General features: G+C 35.8%; 1 protein-coding gene across 1 annotated transcript in view; it reads left to right on the forward strand.

The window, feature by feature from the left end:
- Positions 1-582: 582 nt before the first annotated feature.
- LOC127860781 (titin-like) overlaps positions 583-18,127 on the forward strand; it is a 218,787-nt gene continuing 201,242 nt past the window's right edge. Inside the window, exon 1 of the mRNA XM_052399060.1 lies at positions 583-634. Coding sequence (XP_052255020.1) covers positions 583-634 — 52 coding nt within the window. The remainder of the gene's footprint in view (positions 635-18,127) is intronic.

The raw sequence follows: 18,127 nt of genomic DNA on the forward strand, positions 1-18,127 counted from the left end.
CTCTCGCATCATCGCTGGTTCCAGACCTGAACAGATTGTGTGTCTTGCAGGTAAAAAATAAATAAAACATATTTAAAACAAATTTGATTTATTTTAAATTGATTGATAATTTTTTTTTTAAAGTTTGCTAAAAATATAGAGCAAAATAAATTTGAAATCATAAATTACATTTTCAGGTTGCAAATTTGTATTTATATATTTTCAGGGTGCAACCCAGTTCAATGACCTTCGAGTTGACAGCCACACGTCATATGAACACAGCTCCAGTGTGTCGGAATTTCAAAACTGTATGGCAGACGTTCTGAGGAGTGATCTTCTCCAAAAGATACAGACATCATGCAAGTACAGTATCACAATCAAAGAGAGCACAGACATTTCAGTAAAGCAAAATTTAGTGACCTATGTTAGACTTTTGGAAACTGATGAGTTTGGAATGTTTTTTCCACATACTTACTTTTTATGTATGGCTGAACTTAATGAGGAAATGCAGAGAGCATACATGAGAATGTAGTTAATTTGCTTGGTAGAAAGGGAATTGACATTCAAAATTTATGTGGGGTGAGCACTGACGGGGCTTCTGTAATGGTTGGGCAAAGTTCTGGGTTAGTCATCCGTCTGAAGCGTGCAGTACCAGGTGTGTTGGCAACACACTGCATAGCACATCAGTTGGCATTGAGTTGTGCCGGGGCAGCCGATACCATTCCATATTTGGTGAAATACCAAGAGATTCTGAATTCTGTTTATAAATTCTTTCAAATTCTCCAAAAAAACATGTCCACTCTTTCGCAAATTCAGATGGTACAAAATGGGGGAACAAAGAAGTTCAAAAAAATGTTTCACACTATGTACTTCTATAAATGGTTTGTTTGTAAACTGTTTATTTTTGTTATGCACACATGATGATTATAGAAATAAACATATTAAAGCTTCGTTTTGTAGTTTCTTTAACACCCCTTAGCCTAGACTTACAACAGGTGGTTTCGAATGCTTTGCAAAAACTTTGGCTACAGTTTCTTAAATTTGGCTACACAAAATTCCATTTGGCTAAAATGTTGGCTACAGAAATTTTTGGGCCAGGGGAGCCCTGTTTGGATTGTATTCTGGTCATCTGGGGTCAACAACTAGGTCACTAGGTCAAATAATAGAAAAACCTTGTGTAGACTATAGAGGTCACCGTTTTCATCAGACCTTAATGAAATATGGTCAGAATGTTTCTTGTTATAATCTGGGTTGGGATTGAATTTGGGTCATCTAGGATAAAAAACTAAGTCAAATTAAAAAAAAAAATTGTAGACAGTAGAGGTCATAGTTTTAATATGATCTTTATGAAATATGGTCAGAATGTTAATCTTGATAATATCTGATTTTGGATTGTATATGGGTCATCTGGGGTCAAAAATTAGGTCACCGGGCCAATTCTAGTAAAACCTTGTGTAAATGAAAGAGGTCACAGTTTTCATCACGTCTTAATGAAATTTTGTCAGAATGTCTTAATTAATGAAATTTGGCTTGGGATTGTATAGGGGTCTAATAAAATTTATGTTCATGAAGCAAGGTAAGTCAGGTAAGCGATTCAGGGCCATCATGGCCCTCTTGTTTGAATTATATTTACTAAGGTTGAACTAATATGGATGGTAGATGAACAAAATATTGAGATTAAAAAAAATGGGGTGGGGAAACTTCCTTTGGGAATTTCAAGCTCCCATTTGGAAAAATATATACTTTTTATGCCCCTCCCCCCATTCAAAGAAGAGGGGCTATATATTATTTTGCACATGTCGGACAGTCGTTTGGTTGGTCCGTCAACCAGATGGTTTCCGGATGATAACTCAAGAACGCTTAGGCCTAGGATCATGAAACTTCATAGGTACATTGATCATGGCAGATGACCCCTATTGATTTTCAGGTCACTAGGTCAAAGGTCAAGGTCACAGTGACTCGAAATAGTAAAATGGTATCCGGATGATAACTCATGAATGCTTACGCCTAGGATCATGAAACTTAATAGGTACATTGATCTTGACTGGTAGATGACCCCTATTGAATTTCAGGTCACTAGGTCAAAGGTCAAGGTCACAGTGACGCGAAACAGTAAAATGTTTTCCGGAAGATAACTCAAGAATGCTTACGCCTTGGATCATGAAACTTCATAGGAACATTGATTATGACTGGCAGATGACCCCTATTGATTTTTAGGTCACTAGGTCAAAGGTCAAGGTTTCAGTGACTTGAAACAGTAAAATGGTTTCCAGATGATAACGCAAGAATGCTTACGCCTAGGATCATGAAACTTCATAAACATTACAAAGGTTGTCCTGGTGTAATGGATATGGTGTCCGCCTAGCGATCGGGAGGTCACACTGGTTCGATCCCCACCGTGGGAGCGTTCTTAAGATCTCCCCCAAAGACACCAAGTACTGGTTCTAGGCCCAGGAAACGGACTCGAGAGCATTTATATAAGCCTTAGGCTTTCGATGCAATCGAGCTAAAATAAATAGGTTTAAACAAATTAAACTAACAACGTAATCATTTATTTATCATGGATTTATAGGTATCAACAATGATTGTATTAAATTATCAAACAGACCACATTTAAATAAATTTCTTGTTACCTGAAATAAAATACTTTCATGTTTTTTTATATTTCATTTATATTTATTTTCATGCATTGGCATAAAAGGTATACAATGTTAGAACTTTCAGACGCCCCGGTCTTCAATTGGGTGGGTCTTGCAATGGGTAACTTCTATCCGCTCCCCACCCCTTCTCCCAATATTTTTTTGCCGTAGTCTGGTGCTTCTTGATTCTTTAAAAATACATTTACTGCAATGTATTCGTGAATTGACATATTTTTCTATAGTTTCAATAGATTATTTATTCAAACGTACCGGTAATTTCGTAAGTCTAAAATACTGCATGTACTTATGTCTTATGTCCTAGTTACAGTACATTGTCTGTTGGAAAAAAGCTTGCTCTCCATGCGTGGAATTTGACATTGCAGATGACAGCAATAATGTCACGCTTTTTCTTAAAACACGGGTTCTACATGGCATAATGTATAGTGAATGGTTATTATCACATGGCTGTAGAAAAACGGTGTAAATCAGTTCTATAAATAGACATGATGAAATATACATGCACTGGAATTAAATTGGTACCGCATCAAATTGTTAACCGGTTTTGATTTTTACAACTTACTCGCCGTTAGTCATTAATTGCTTACCATTCGCAATTAACTTTTCATAAGTAACACTAGTTTATAGTAAAAAGGTGTTATGATGATGCTTGAACCGTCTTTAATGTCCTGTTCTATTTCCCATTTTATATTCCGTAAATGGTAAAACTGTGAACTCTTACTTCATCGGACGCCAATTAAAAATAATGTTTGCCAGTTAACTCCGCCCACATACGCATTCTCGTAAACTATTGGATGGTGAACATCACAATTTGGCGCCTGGAAAGTTACCTGATAATTTCTCGTGATGCATCTTACATGACTGTGTTAAGTGACTTCATTATTCAAAACACACGGCATGGCATCTGTTATCAGTGGATTGTTTCTTACCCTATGTGGCGTTTATGGAGATTATGCGTGAAAGTAGGTACCGATTAGGTACCAAGTTCTCTTTAAAAAAGGGAATAATGATACACTTATAGAGAAACATAGACTTTTTTGACAATCACCATTTCCGCTTAAATTTTTAACTTTAATAGCTAGCTGAAAGATTAAATCGGGGATGGCAATTTGGCGATCGGAAACGCTAACATAGTTTTATGCTATTTTTTGGGTCCAATCTTTATGAATCACCTCGCACTTTTTCAGAACAGTCTAGTAATGTTCCTTTGGGTTTCAGGTGAGCACCTTAGGGCCTGTGTCCCTCTTGTTTCTTTTAACTTTCTTTCTTAACAGCTTGGCAGATTTTAATAAAGCTTCACTGTAACACAAGTATCACATGTGCATTGAAAAATGCATCAATCACTATGGCCTTTATAAATCAAGCACTTTTCAAGCATTTTGGGGGAAAGTAAAGCTTACAAGGCTTACTTATCATTAATTCTTCTCAGGTGAGAGACCAGGGCCACCATGGCCCTCTTGTTATTATAAGCTCACCTGAGCTTTTGTGATCGCCTTTTGTCCGTCGTACATTGTGCGTTGTGCGGCGTCAACATTGGCCTTGTTAACACTCTAGAGGCCACATTTATTGTCCAATCTTCATGAAATTTGGTCAGAAGATTGGTCTTAATGATATCTTTTAACGAGTTTGAAAATGGTTACGTTTGCTTGAAAAACATGCCTGCCAAGGGGCGGGGCATTTTCCTTATATGGCTATAGTCAGGGTATTTTCTCAGCATTTTGGGAAGATAGCCCATGGCTTTGAAATTGGGAATTTTATCAGCATTTTCAAGAAATTGGGAAAATAAATTGGGATTTAAAACTACATGAAAGACTTCAACATCTTTAGTCACAAACTCCACAAACACCATCGTGATTAACAGTTTTCCACATAAGATCACACAAAAACTTCAGTCACAAATTTATTTTCCTAGTTTCAACATGTTGAATATAAGTCAGCACTTTGCTTTCGGAAATCTACAATGACGATTAAAAAGAGTCACTTGTTATTAAAGAACTATCATTGACAATGGAAGGAGTTTCAATGGGAGGACATTTACTTGTTGTCGATGTTTGTTTATTGACGCTTGCTTAAATAAAATCAAAAGTTTTTGTTTGGCCACTTTTTTTAGGAATCTTTTTCACTTAATATTTCAAATTGTGTGACATTTGTTTTTCATTCAGTCAACTCACAAAACACTTAAATTTCATCACAAATATAATAAGTGCCTGAACAACACAGAGAATATCAGGCGCACCAATAATACTGATGTTTATTCTAATTGCTGTATAGTCTAAACACCAAACGAGACTGGATCGGACTACGCTTTGTTAAAAATCGAAAAAGCTGATGTCATTAGCTTTTTTCCCATTTGGGAATTTTTTAGCAAATTTTGGGAAAAAAGTATACTCTTTGAGATTGGGAATATAGCCGAATTTCGGCTATAAAATCAGGCAAAAACAAACCTGACAGTAAAACCTTTTTTACTCTCTAGAGGCCACATTTATTGTCCAATCTTAATGAATCTTGGTCAGAAGATTTAACCCAACAATATCTTGGACGAATTCGAAAATGATGCCAATTGGTTGAAAAACATGGCCGTCAGGGGCTGTCGCTTTTTCCTTATGTGGCTTTAGTAAAACCTTGTTAACTCTCTAGAGGCCTCACAGTAATAATGTTCATGTGCACTTTGCATTATTTGCGCATTAAAATTGCCAAAAGCGCATATGGCAAAAAGATCTGCCTCTAAAAAAGCGCATTGCTTCTCAAGAAGTGAAATAATTGGAAATATACTTCCCAATCATTTTGTAAACACAACCCATATTTTTCTGCATTTTATCGAGTATAATAGTTGATTTTTACTGTAACATCGCCATAACTATACTATAGAATCAGGAAGTGACATGGTGAGCTTATGTGACCGTGTGATGTCCGGCGTCCGTTGTGCGTGGGTGTGTGCGTGCGTCCGTCAACAATTTGTTTGTCGGTATGTATCAATTTGTTTGTGAAGACAGTAGAGGTCACAGATTTCATCCAATCTTTATAAAATTTGGTCAGAATGTTTTTCTTGATGAAATCTGGGTTGGGATTGTATTTGGGTCATCTGGGGTCAAAAACTAGTCCACTGGGTGAAATAATAGAACAACCTTGTGTAGACAATAGAGGTCACAGTTTTCATCCAATCTTTATGAAATTTGGTCAGAATGTATATATTTATAAAATCTGGGTTGGGATTGTATTTGGGTCATCTGGGGTCAAAAACTAGGTCACTATGTCAAATAATAAAAAAACCTTTAAAGGGGCCTTTTCACAGATTTTGGCATTTTTTTAACTTATTCATTAAATGCTTTATATTGATAAATGTAAACATTGGATCATATAAGCTCCAGTAAAAAATCAAGAAAACAATTAAAAAAAGGAAAAGAACATTTCCCGGAGCAGGTTTCGAACCAGTGACCCCTGGAGTCCTGCCAGAGTCCTGAAGTAAAAACGCTTTAGCCTACTGAGCTATTCCGCCGAGTACACATTCTAGACGTATTTTATACCTTATATAAGCAATCTTCGTAGTTTCACAAAATTTAACGACAAAAACAGAACTCTCCAAATTATTCAATCGTTTCGCGTTGCAACGCTTTATAATTTTTAGGTTTTAAAATCGTCAAAAGATGCATATAATGGCTATATTAGAGCATGGTCAATGTTCAGTATTACTGTTTCCTCACAAATATCATAACTAAAACGAAAACTTACGAATCTGAAACAACTTTTTTCAATTTTGTCAATTTACCAAAGCGTGAAAAGATCCCTTTAACAGCATAATTAATTGTTTTTCACTAAGTGTATAATAATATTTTATATATCAGATTAAAGAGAATAAAATTTTCTTTATTATGGTTTTTATTTAATGAAAATCCATAAAGGATAAGTGCTATTAATTGTTGCTTAATTATTGAACAATGCGGATTATCAGTATTTTCACACATCGCAGTAGAGTGCAATATGGCGAACACGGTTTGGTGCGGTGGGTATTTTCCACATGTTTTGCGGTGAGGTAAATCCTAATGAATATTTATTGAGTGAAATTAACCAATCAGAGGAGGAATTCCCCTTCATGATGATGCAATTTCCGTTAAAATCGGCTTGTAAATTGTGTTAGAATGGACCAAAGTCTGCGTGAATTTGTCGGAAACTAATCGGTATGTATCAATAGAAGTTATATCGTTTAAAAGAACATACGCCAAGCTTTTATACAATATATTTTATGACCAAATCGGTTCACATTTACCCCAACGCATTTTTGTTCAAAGTTCAGTGTTTACAAAAATCCCGAAATCTTCAACGGCGAAGCAATGGCCGCCATTTTGAATTTCCTTCGCTTAGCGAAAATTTAATGAAATATTCATAGAATAAAGCCTTATTAAGCAAAAGAAAAACACTACAGTGGGTTTTAATCAATTCATCGAATATATTTCTGTGTTTTCTGTCACTAATTAATTATTTTCTGTTTGTAAGGACATTTAAATTCTAAACAAATTATGTAAACAGTACTGTATATAATTTCGGATACGCATCATTTTGACCAGCGATTTTAAACCATAATATACCAATTAGTTTTGGTAATCTGATTGATTTTGCACGAAACAAATAATAATATACATGTTACATAAGTATTAAGGATTTTTATGATTAAGTTGTTTCAATATGTATGTACCATATTAAATGTGCAGAGGACAGTATTTAGGTCTTTACTACTTTAGACACTTGGTTCTCATTATTTCTCAATTGTGCACAATTTTTTTATGGCAGACTGTTCCTGTTATTTTATTGCAATGATGTGTCTTAATTATGTTTCAGGTGTATTGTAATCCCACAAAACTTTCATGGTCTGGTCTGAAGGGAGGATTTGAAGATGGACTCTGGAAACTTCCCATGTCCTTACTGCCAACAAATTGCAAGTATTGAATGACTATTCAGCCCATAAAGGCAGAACAACTGACCAACAGATTTGTTATTGAATTAAAAGCTTATGTTAACAAAGACAATCTTCCAATAACAGTACTGATGGAATGGTTGAGACGTTTTCTATCCATCTGATGCAAATGACAGTACACTTAAATACAGGGTGAAAAATGCTGGTGAAATAAACATCAAATGGAAAGAAGAAAGTGAAAGGATTTTTATATTCAATAATTGTATATAATTATATTTTAATTTTATTAATGTTTATATATATTTGTTTGTGAATTTATTCTGTTATAAAAGGAAAAAGCATTATTTTCATTATAGATAATCATCCTGTATGTAAACTATTAAGGGACATTTTTATGCTCCCCTTCGAAGAAGAGGGAGTATATTGCTTTGCACATGTAGGTCGGTCTGTCGGTCCGTCCACCAGGTGGTTTCCAGATGATAACTCAAGAACGCTTGGGTCTAGGATCATGAAACTTCATAGGTACATTGATCATGACTCGCAGATGACCCCTATTGATTTTGAGGTCACTAGGTCAAAGGTAAAGGTCACGGTGACCCGAAATAGTAAAATGGTTTCCGGATGATAACTCAAGAACGCTAAGGCCTAGGGTCATGAAACTTGATAGGTAGATTGATCATGACTCGCAGATGACCCCTATTGATTTTCTGGTCACTTGGTCAAAGGTCAAGGTCACAGTGACCCAAAAAGTAAAATGGTTTCCGGATGATAACTCAAGAACGCTTAGGCCTAGGATCAACAACCTAGATAGGTAGATTGATCATTACTCGCAGATGACCCCTATAGATTTTCATAACACTAGGTCAAAGGTCAATGTCATAGTGACCCGAAATAGTAAAATGGTATCCGGATGATAACTCAAGAACGCTTATGCCTAGGATCATAAAACTTCATAGGTAGATTGATAATGGCTGGCAGATGACCCCTATTGATTTTCAGGTCACTAGGTCAAAGGTCAAGGTCACGGTGACCCGAAATAGTAAAATGGTTTCCGGATGATAACTCAAGAACGCTTATGCCTAGGATCATGAAACTTCATAGGTACATTGATCATGACTCGCAGATGACCCCTATTGATTTTGAGGTCACTAGTTCAAAGGTCAAGGTCACAGTGACCCGAAATAGTAAAATGGTTTCCGGATGATATCTCAAGAACGCTTATGCCTAGGATCATGAAAGTTGATAGGTAGATTGATCATGACTCGCAGTTGACCCCTATTGATTTTCAGGTCACAATATCAAAGGTCAAGGTCACGGTGACCTGAAAAAATAAAATGGTTTCCGGATGATAACTCAAGAAAGCTAATGGCTACAATCATGAAACTTCATAGGTACATTGATCATGACTCGCAGATGACCCCTATTGATTTTGAGGTCACTAGGTCAAAGGTCAAGGTCATGGTGACCCAAAATATTAAAATGGTTTCCGGATGATAACTCAAGAACGCTTATGTCTAGGATCATGAAATTTCATAGGTACATTATTCATGACTCGCAGATGACCCCTATCGATTTTGAGGTCACTAGGTCAAAGGTCAAGTTCACCGTGACCCGAAATAGAAAAATGGTTTCCAGATGATTACTGAAGAACGCTTTTCCTAGGACCATGAAACTTGATAGGTAGATTGATCATGACTCGCAGATGACCCCTATTGATTTTCAGGTCACTAGGTCAAAGGTTAAGGTTACGGTGACCCAAAATAGTAAAATGGTTTCCGGATGATAACTCAAGAACGCTTATGGCTAGGATCATGAAACTTCATAGGTACATTGATCATGACTGGCAGATGACCCCTATCGATTTTCAGGTCACTAGGTCAAAGGTCTAGGTCACAGTGACAAAAAACATATTCACACAATGGCTGTCACTACAACGGAGAACCCATATGGGGGGCATGCATGTTTTGCAAACAGCCCTTGTTACAATTTTGTACACAATGTATTATGTCTATTTGTGTGCATTGGCAATAAATGTATTCTGTTCAACCACATGTTTGTTTGTTTTATGATTTTACTTATATTGACATGTTTAATATGTTAACTTTTATGTAAAAATTTAAATTTAAATAGACAAAAGCAGTTCGGAATGACATTAAAGTAATGTGACATACAGTTATTAACTTTAAAAAAAAACAACGAATAATGACATCATGGTTTTTATTGGAAAAAAATGTTTGCACTTGCAGATAGAGAAAAATGGACCTTAAAAATGAAAAGAGCATGTCATTTAACATAAGCATACCAAGTTTCATGAAGATATCTCAATGAATAAAATTTTTATAATAATTTATACTAAAATCATCTGTGTCGGTGCCACAAATTCCTGCGAAATCAGTCTTCTAGAGACCAAAAAAGTGGCAAAATTGTGGGCTAAATTCGGAACTTTAAAATCTCATAACATTGGATGTAGTAGAGATATTTGAAAAATTCAAAGTGTTCTGAGTTTGTTTTTATGAGTACTTTAATAATATATGCACACACAAAAATCCTTATGGTATCAACATTTTTTAGCTGGGGATGCTATTTTTAATAATAGAATAAACTTGTGTAGACAACAGAGGTCACAGTTTTCATCCAATCTTTATGAAATTGGGTCAGAATGTTTATCTTGATGAAATCTGGGTCAGTATTGTATTTGGGTCATCTGTGGTCAAAAACTAGGTCACTAGGTCAAATAATAGAAAAACCTTGTGTTGACAATAGAGGTTACAGTTTTCATCAGATCTTTATGAAATTTGGTCAGAATGTTTATCTTGATAAAATCTGGGTTGGGATTGTATTTGGGTCATCTGGGGTCAAAAACTAGGTCTCTAGGTCAAATAATAGAAAAACCTTGTGTAGACGATAGAGGTCACAATTTTCATCAGATCTTTATGAAATTTAGTCAGAATGTTTATCTTGATGAAATCTGGGTTGGGATTGTATTTGGGTCACCTTGGGTCAAAAATTAGGTCACTGGGCCAATTCTAGTAAAACCTTGTGTAGATGAAAGAGGTCACAGTTTTCATCATGTCTTAATGAAATTTTGTCAGAATGTATTAATTAATGAAATCTGGCTTGGGATTGTATATAGGTCTGATAGAATTTAAGTTGATGTAGCAAGGTTAGTCAGGTGAGCGATTCAGGGCCATCGTGGCCCTCTTGTTTCCTTATATGGCTAAAGTAAAACCTTGTAAACACTCTAGAGGCCACATTGCTTGTCCGATCTTCATGAACATTTGTCAGAAAATTTCTACCAATAATATCTCGAATGAGTGAAAATGGTGCCAGTTGGTTGAAAAACATGGCTCCCATTCCTGATATGGTTATACAATACAGCCAAAGCTGAACAAACGTATTTCCCGATCCGCTGCGGCAAGGCGAAACGAGTCGATGCCGCGTCAGTCATTGAAGCCGCGTCAGTATGCAGCGGCAAGTCGCATTTCGCCGCGAAGCTTCACATCTGTCCGCCGAGTCATGCCGCATTCCGCGACATGATGCTGAGTCGATGCGCATCATGAAATAAAAAATCTTTTTTAAATTATTAGTTACATGTAGTTAACAAATTTTGAAAGAACAATTATAATAATAATTAAAATCATAATAAATTTATTGTGCGCGGATTGTATTAGCATATACATGTAAGCTTAGTTAATGTGTCTGGCCAATTAAGTTTGTTTCCCGCCCGTAGTGTATGTATTTCACACATAAACAAGGTCACGTAGTTATGTTTTTGCACATACAAGTGGTCAAGGCTCCAGCATATGGTGGATTTATAAATTAATTGCATGTTGATATTGCTATTATATTTAAGCTGAGAAAATTAGCAGTTTGAAGCAACATCAATAATCAAGACGGTGACGACGTATTTGTTGTTTTGTTAATAATCAGCTTATTATAACTATTGTTTGAATATGCGTATATCAACACGTTTTATTTTGTTCATATTATACAGTTAATATCGCTACTAATTACCCGATAATCCCGTATATTCCAGTTTTAAAGCTCAATGCTGGTAAATATTTACGATACACAAACATTCTCAATATTTTTAAGTATCAAATACATTTTGGCATTTGTGACTATTTATAGAGATGATGAAATAACGTCTAATCGTGGCGTTTTTTTCCCACTGAACACGCGATTTACGCCTGACGTGATGTTCATGTATTTATACAACACAAAATACACCCAAACTTTCCAAACGGCGTTCTACATGTCTGCATAATTTTCGCGCGCTTTTTATGAAACAAAGGATATTTTAGCACTGTTTATTTGATGCTAGAATTTGCCAAAGATCGCGTTGGCATTAAAATTCGGAAGTGTGTTTCGGATTACAAATTTAATAATGATAATCGAACGAAACATTAACAGTTGCGCGTAATTAATTCTACGCTACACATAGATGCGCATACATGTATGTACATGTAGGTGGATATCTTTTCACTCGATCCGCGGCGTACGTATGCGGCGTATTTACTCTGCCAATGTACGCGAGGTTAATACAGACTCGGCGTTGTTGCGCGGATGGATGCCGACAGCCATGGCGATACACCGCGTGAACACACGATTCGGCCGCCGCGTACTAATAATCTGGCTGTGGCGTAGCTCTGGATTATGTTTGTGCCGCGTTGGCTGTACTGTAGTAAAACCTTGTTAACACTCTAGATGCCACATTTATTGTCTGATCCTCATGAAACTTGATCAGAAGATTTGTCCCAATGATATCTTGGACGAGTTAGAAAATGGTTCTGGTTTCTTGATAAACATGGCTGCCAGGGAAAGGGCATTTTTCCTTATATGGCTATATGGCTATAGTAAAACCTTGTTAACACTAGAGGCCTCATTTATTGTCTTATATGTATGAAACTTGGTCAGAAGATTCGTCCCAATAATATCTTGGATGATTTTGAAAATGGTTCCTGTTGGTTGCATTGCACGGCCACGGCGGGGCATTTTTCCTTATATGGCTATAGTAAAAACTTGTTAACTCTCTAAAAGTCACATTGATAGTTAAATCTTCATGAAACTTGGTCAGAACATTTATTTTTATGATATCTTGAATGTGTTCACAAATGGTTATGGTCTGTTGAAAAATGTGGCCTCCACGGAGCGGGAAATTTATCCGTGTATGGCTATAGTAAAAGTTACGTTTATTTTCACTCTTCATGAAACTTGGTCTGAACATTTGTTCTAATGACATCGTGGGCTTAACAGAACAGGTCAGTTCCTTTGTATCTCAGGTGAGCGACTTTGGGTCTTTCAGGCCCTCTTGTTTGGAGAACTGCCTCATGTGTTACTTTGTTGACCTTGGTTTGGGTGTCAACATTGAGTCAAACACAATTTCTCAGTAACAAAACCCAGAGTGTTGGTCAAATGAAATCCTCAGGCACTTAGTATGAATTTTGTTCTAGAAATTGAAATTCAGCAAAACCAAAAGGTGATACGATAAACTAAGATTGCACTGAAGTATGCTGATATGTTACCAGTGTGTAGTTTCACCCCTATTTTACACAAGAACTAGTCATTTACATGAATCTAAATTGTTCCAAAATTCCCTTCCATATATCTGTAAGTCTGGTCAATGTGATCATATTTTCCTAAGGCCAACATTTTTTAATACATTGATTTACGGGACCGCCGAGCGTATTTTATGTCAAATGAAATAAAAATAAAAGTATCTATCTGCAATTTTATTTTCATAAATTCCGCAGACAGTGTTTAAGGTCCCGCTTGAAAAAATAAAACTGACGACGACAACAATCAAAATTTATATTTGCAAGCGTTTTATTGCATCCGTATTTTTATTATCCGCAAATTTAATTGGCTGTTTAAAAAAAGAATAAACCAATCGTATTCGTGTTTAAGTAAAAACTTTTTGCGCATGCAAAATGGCGTGCTTGAAAGTTTGGGTTGACAACAATAATAATGAACAGCGTCCGCGGCATTATTTCAAAATAGATTATGCCGAAAATGACATGGTCAAGTCCAACATTAAGAACATTGAATTAAATTCGAATTGCGTATGAGATGGACATATTATACAATTTTACGTAGAGGTGCGCACCTTTTGATAACATCATTTTAACAAGATGGTGTACAATACAGAAAATAAATTGTGACTCTCGGCAAAAAAGGCAAATAACGATCAAATAAACGATGGATATCATACATTTAGAAGAGATTACTGAAATGCAAATTAATGCATGTGATAACGAACGATGCAAAAAATGTTTTCGATACCAACAACATATTTATTAGTAATCTACTCAGTGTATATATCATTATATGTAACGTAAACGAGTGTTTGCATTCAGTTTACTCGCAAAGTTAAAACATCTGACAGGATTATCGTTAGAAATTTTTGTCCGGGCTATTTCTCAGCAATTAATGTCCCGAATGACTCAATTATACTTTATGGGAAGCTTCACTACCAAGAGGAGATGTGCATATAGAGAATACTAGGTTAGCGTTGAATACAGAGAAGTTTATGTTGTGAGGCTTAGAACGCTGGAAGCGCGAGCCTTGGCGAGCGCTTTCAGTGTTCGAGCCGAGCAACATAAACTTCTCTGTATTCAACGCTAATCCTAGTATTCTATTTATCCCATTTGATTTTTTCTATGTGACATTTAACATAAATAGATCTAATAACCTAAACAATAATTTTAATTCAGTCATAAAAGCGCTTAAAATCTAACAAATGTAACCATGCATAGTGATATACATGTATTTGTTCTGGTACGCAAAATAGTCTTTAAAAAATTCACACACAAACTGTAAAACAAGTAAAAATATCACCATATGCCTTCATTCAATTTTACGCAGTATGCGAATTTTAACACATTACGACCGCGAAAAGAAGATTTTACTTTACTATAATTCATTTTATTTTCGAAAGAAAATGATCAAAATCCAATATGGCGGCGATTGCTCCTGACAATTTAATGCTGTCGATGTCAACATACATGTACACCATCGACGACCTAGTTCTGGCTACCATAACTTTAAATGTCGCTTTTTATGATTTTTGACTGGCGCGACTTTGTACAGGTCTGTCAATACTAAATAAACTGTACACTGAAGTTTCTTTAGCTATCGAAGACCTTGACAATTTTGACGAGTAAACAGACAATTGCAGCGACTGACACTTTATTTGACAAAATATACAGGGCAATACGTTTTCCGACTTCGGACGACGAATTTAAGGACGCGCAGAACGTGTTTTTTTATATAATGTTATGGGTATGCTGTGTGTGATCCGATGCATCAATGGCGCCCATGTTAAAATCATTTCCCCGAGAACAGGGAACGACAAAAGTACAAACAAAAATCAAAACACGTAAGAACTAGTATCTTACCTTTAATTATCCTTTAAAATCCATCTAATAATCCATTTAACTCAATAATTGACGATTTTGCATCTAGGGTCTTTAATAATTATTTTAGCATAGTTAAATAAAGACCCTTATGCCATTCTATCACTTTATTCAAATGAGTTTATGAACGCGATAAACTTTCTTCTTCGTCACACGCTATGTCATGTACTCTACATTACTGCTGTTCAAATGAACCGGAGAAGTTTATCTAATAATAGCCGTTGGTAAACTCGGTTGCATTTGCAGATTTCTGCATACAAACATAATTATGTTTAAACTTGCACAATGTTTTATTTATCTATGGTAAATGCCCTTATTGTACGAGAAAATAATTTAATATATAAATACACAAAGAATGGAAAACATTCCAGTACAGTAACAGATAAATGAGTAGAAAATACCCGTGTACAAAATGGGACGTTCCCAATTCCAGTGTGGTGCTATTTTAACCATCTTATACTTTACACAGCTCTATGCCTAGCGTGAATTAAATAGGAAAGCAAACATAGCAGATTATTCATGAACTGTGCGATATGTGTATGGCTTGTTGTACATTCTTAATATTTAAGTTAAATGTCAAAAGTATATGCTTTGGTTATAAACAATGCACATTACACGAAATAAGGAAAATGTAATCAATCGACAATTCAGATATGAGGACATACAGTACATATAGAAAACATGTGAAATAAGTCGCGTTTATAATAAATCGTCAAAAAAAATTGGGAAAATGACGCAATAAGTATGCAATTTTATGACACCATCAATCAGCTGCAGATTCATTATACGGATGGCGTATGACTAGATTTAAAGGTTGAAGGTCGTATAATTTTGAAGCTTAAGTTTTGTCGACTTTGTTTCTTATGAAAAATCATTCAGTGGTAAAGTAAATATAAATAAAAAAATAACAAAACAAAAATCGTGTAATTTTATATTTTATTTCAACATTTCTTTTGGTGAATATGTCATAAATATATATTTTTCTGCAAAATATGCACATTTTCTTCTAATGGGTGACCTTATAATTCGATCAATGAACCAAACAATATCGACCTAATTTTAGCGCATATCGCATGACGTCATTTAAAAAGTAGTCCGTGCACGCGACAGGTACATGTATATTTCACAGTGTTGAATACAAGCAAGTATATTCCACAACGTGTTATACCGTCAATGTCGCGGTGAAAATGGGATAAATTATCAGCTGGTTCTGGTCGGATGATTTTTCACAGAGTTATGGCCTTGAAATTTTCCATTAACTGTACATATAGTGCAATTCTTGTCCGGGCTATTTCTGACAGCAACTAATGACCGGAATTCAATGAAACTTTATGGGAAGCTTCACTACCAAGAGGACATGTGCATATTATCAGCTGGTTATAGTCAGTTGATTTTTCACAGAGTAATGGCCCTTTGAAATTTTCCATTGTACATATAGTGCACTTCTTGTCAGAGCTATTTCTCAGCAACCTGTTACGGGAATTCAATGAAACTTTATGGGAAGCTTCACTACCAACAGGAGATGTGCATATTATCAGGGGGTTCTGGTCGGATTATTTTTCACAAAGTTATGGCCCTTGGAAAATTTCTATAAACTGTACATTTAGTGCAATTCTTGTCCGGGCTATTTCTCCCCAACTACTGACTGGAATTCAATGAAGCTTTATGGGAAGCTTTACTACCTTGAGGAGATGTGCATGTTATTTGTGGGTTCTGGTTAGATGATTTATTTAGAGAATTATGGCCCTTTGAAATTTTTAAGTTGCTAAACCATCCATCGTATTATTTTGTCCAAAGTTATGCCCCTCAAGACGTTTCCTTTTATCTGAATAATTATAAGGTGCAATATTGTGGCCAAAAAAATCTTTGGGGAGCATCACCCGTTTCCAACGGTTTCTTGTTATGTTTGCCATGCTCTACAGTTTACTGAAACAGCATGGAACTTTAATGGAAGACATAGCAAGTTTAGTTAAATACATCAATTACCATTAAATGTGCTTGTGTATATTTTTATGTTTTTCCAAAAACTGCCTCTAATGCTATTAAATGTTTCTCTCAAAACCAGTTATACACAGAACGTTTTTTGCTCTTTTTTGCATAAACTGCGTGTTAAAATGCCCTTTTTATGTCCCCCACCACTATAGTGTGGAACATATTGTTTTTGCCCTGTCTGTCTGTTGGTTTGTTGGTTTGTTTGCGCCAACTTTAACATTTTGCAATAACTTTTGCTATATTGAAGATAGCAACTTCATATTTGGCATGGATGTCTATCTCATGGAGCTGTACATTTTGAGTGGTAAAAGGTCACGGTCATCCTTCAAGGTCAAAGGCCAAAAAAACTAAATCAAAGCGGCGCAGAAGGGGACATAGTGTTTCTGATAAACACATTTCTTGTTGAAATTAATACACCATGCCCCTTTGCCCTCCTGGGAAAAACACTAATATGGTGTTATACTGTAAAGCGTTTCCTCGGAATATAACAGTCTAGTCAGAAACATACATAGTTATGGTGTTCTACTGTTGCGTTTATGTAAATGACATTTTATGTTCTTTTCAATTTGACAGTTTAAAGTTGTCTTGTGTTAACGTTTTATGCCCCGCGGTATCGTGGCATATAGCAGTTGAACTGTCCGTCAGTCAGTATGTGTGTATGTCAGTCTGTCCGTCCGTCCAAAAACTTACATTGGCCATAACTTTTTCAATATTGAAGATAGCAACTTGATATTTGGCATGCATGTGCATCTCACGGAGCTGCACATTTTGAGTGGTGAAAGGTGAAGGTCATCCTTCAAGGTCAAATGTCAAATGTATGGCGTCTGTCCGTCCGAAAACTTTAACGTTGGCCATAACTTTGTCAATATTGAGGATAGCAACTTGATATTTGGCATGCATGTGTATCTCATGAAGCTGCACATTTTGAGTGGTGGAAGTTCAAGGTCAAGGTCATCCTTCAAGGTCAAAGCTCATTTAAAAAAAAAATCACAGCGGCGTTTTCATGAAGCTGCACGTTTTGAGTGGTTGAAGTTCAAGGTCAAGGTCATTCTTCAAGGTCAAAGGTCAAAAAAAAAATTCAACGCGGCGCAAAAGTGTTTGTGATGAAAACATCTCTTATTCATGAATATTACTAGTATTCAACATAGATTTCTACTCAAGAAAGGTTTTTGAAG

This window comes from Dreissena polymorpha, chromosome 15 (genome assembly GCF_020536995.1).
Source record: "Dreissena polymorpha isolate Duluth1 chromosome 15, UMN_Dpol_1.0, whole genome shotgun sequence".
Taxonomy (NCBI): Eukaryota; Metazoa; Mollusca; class Bivalvia; order Myida; family Dreissenidae; genus Dreissena; species Dreissena polymorpha.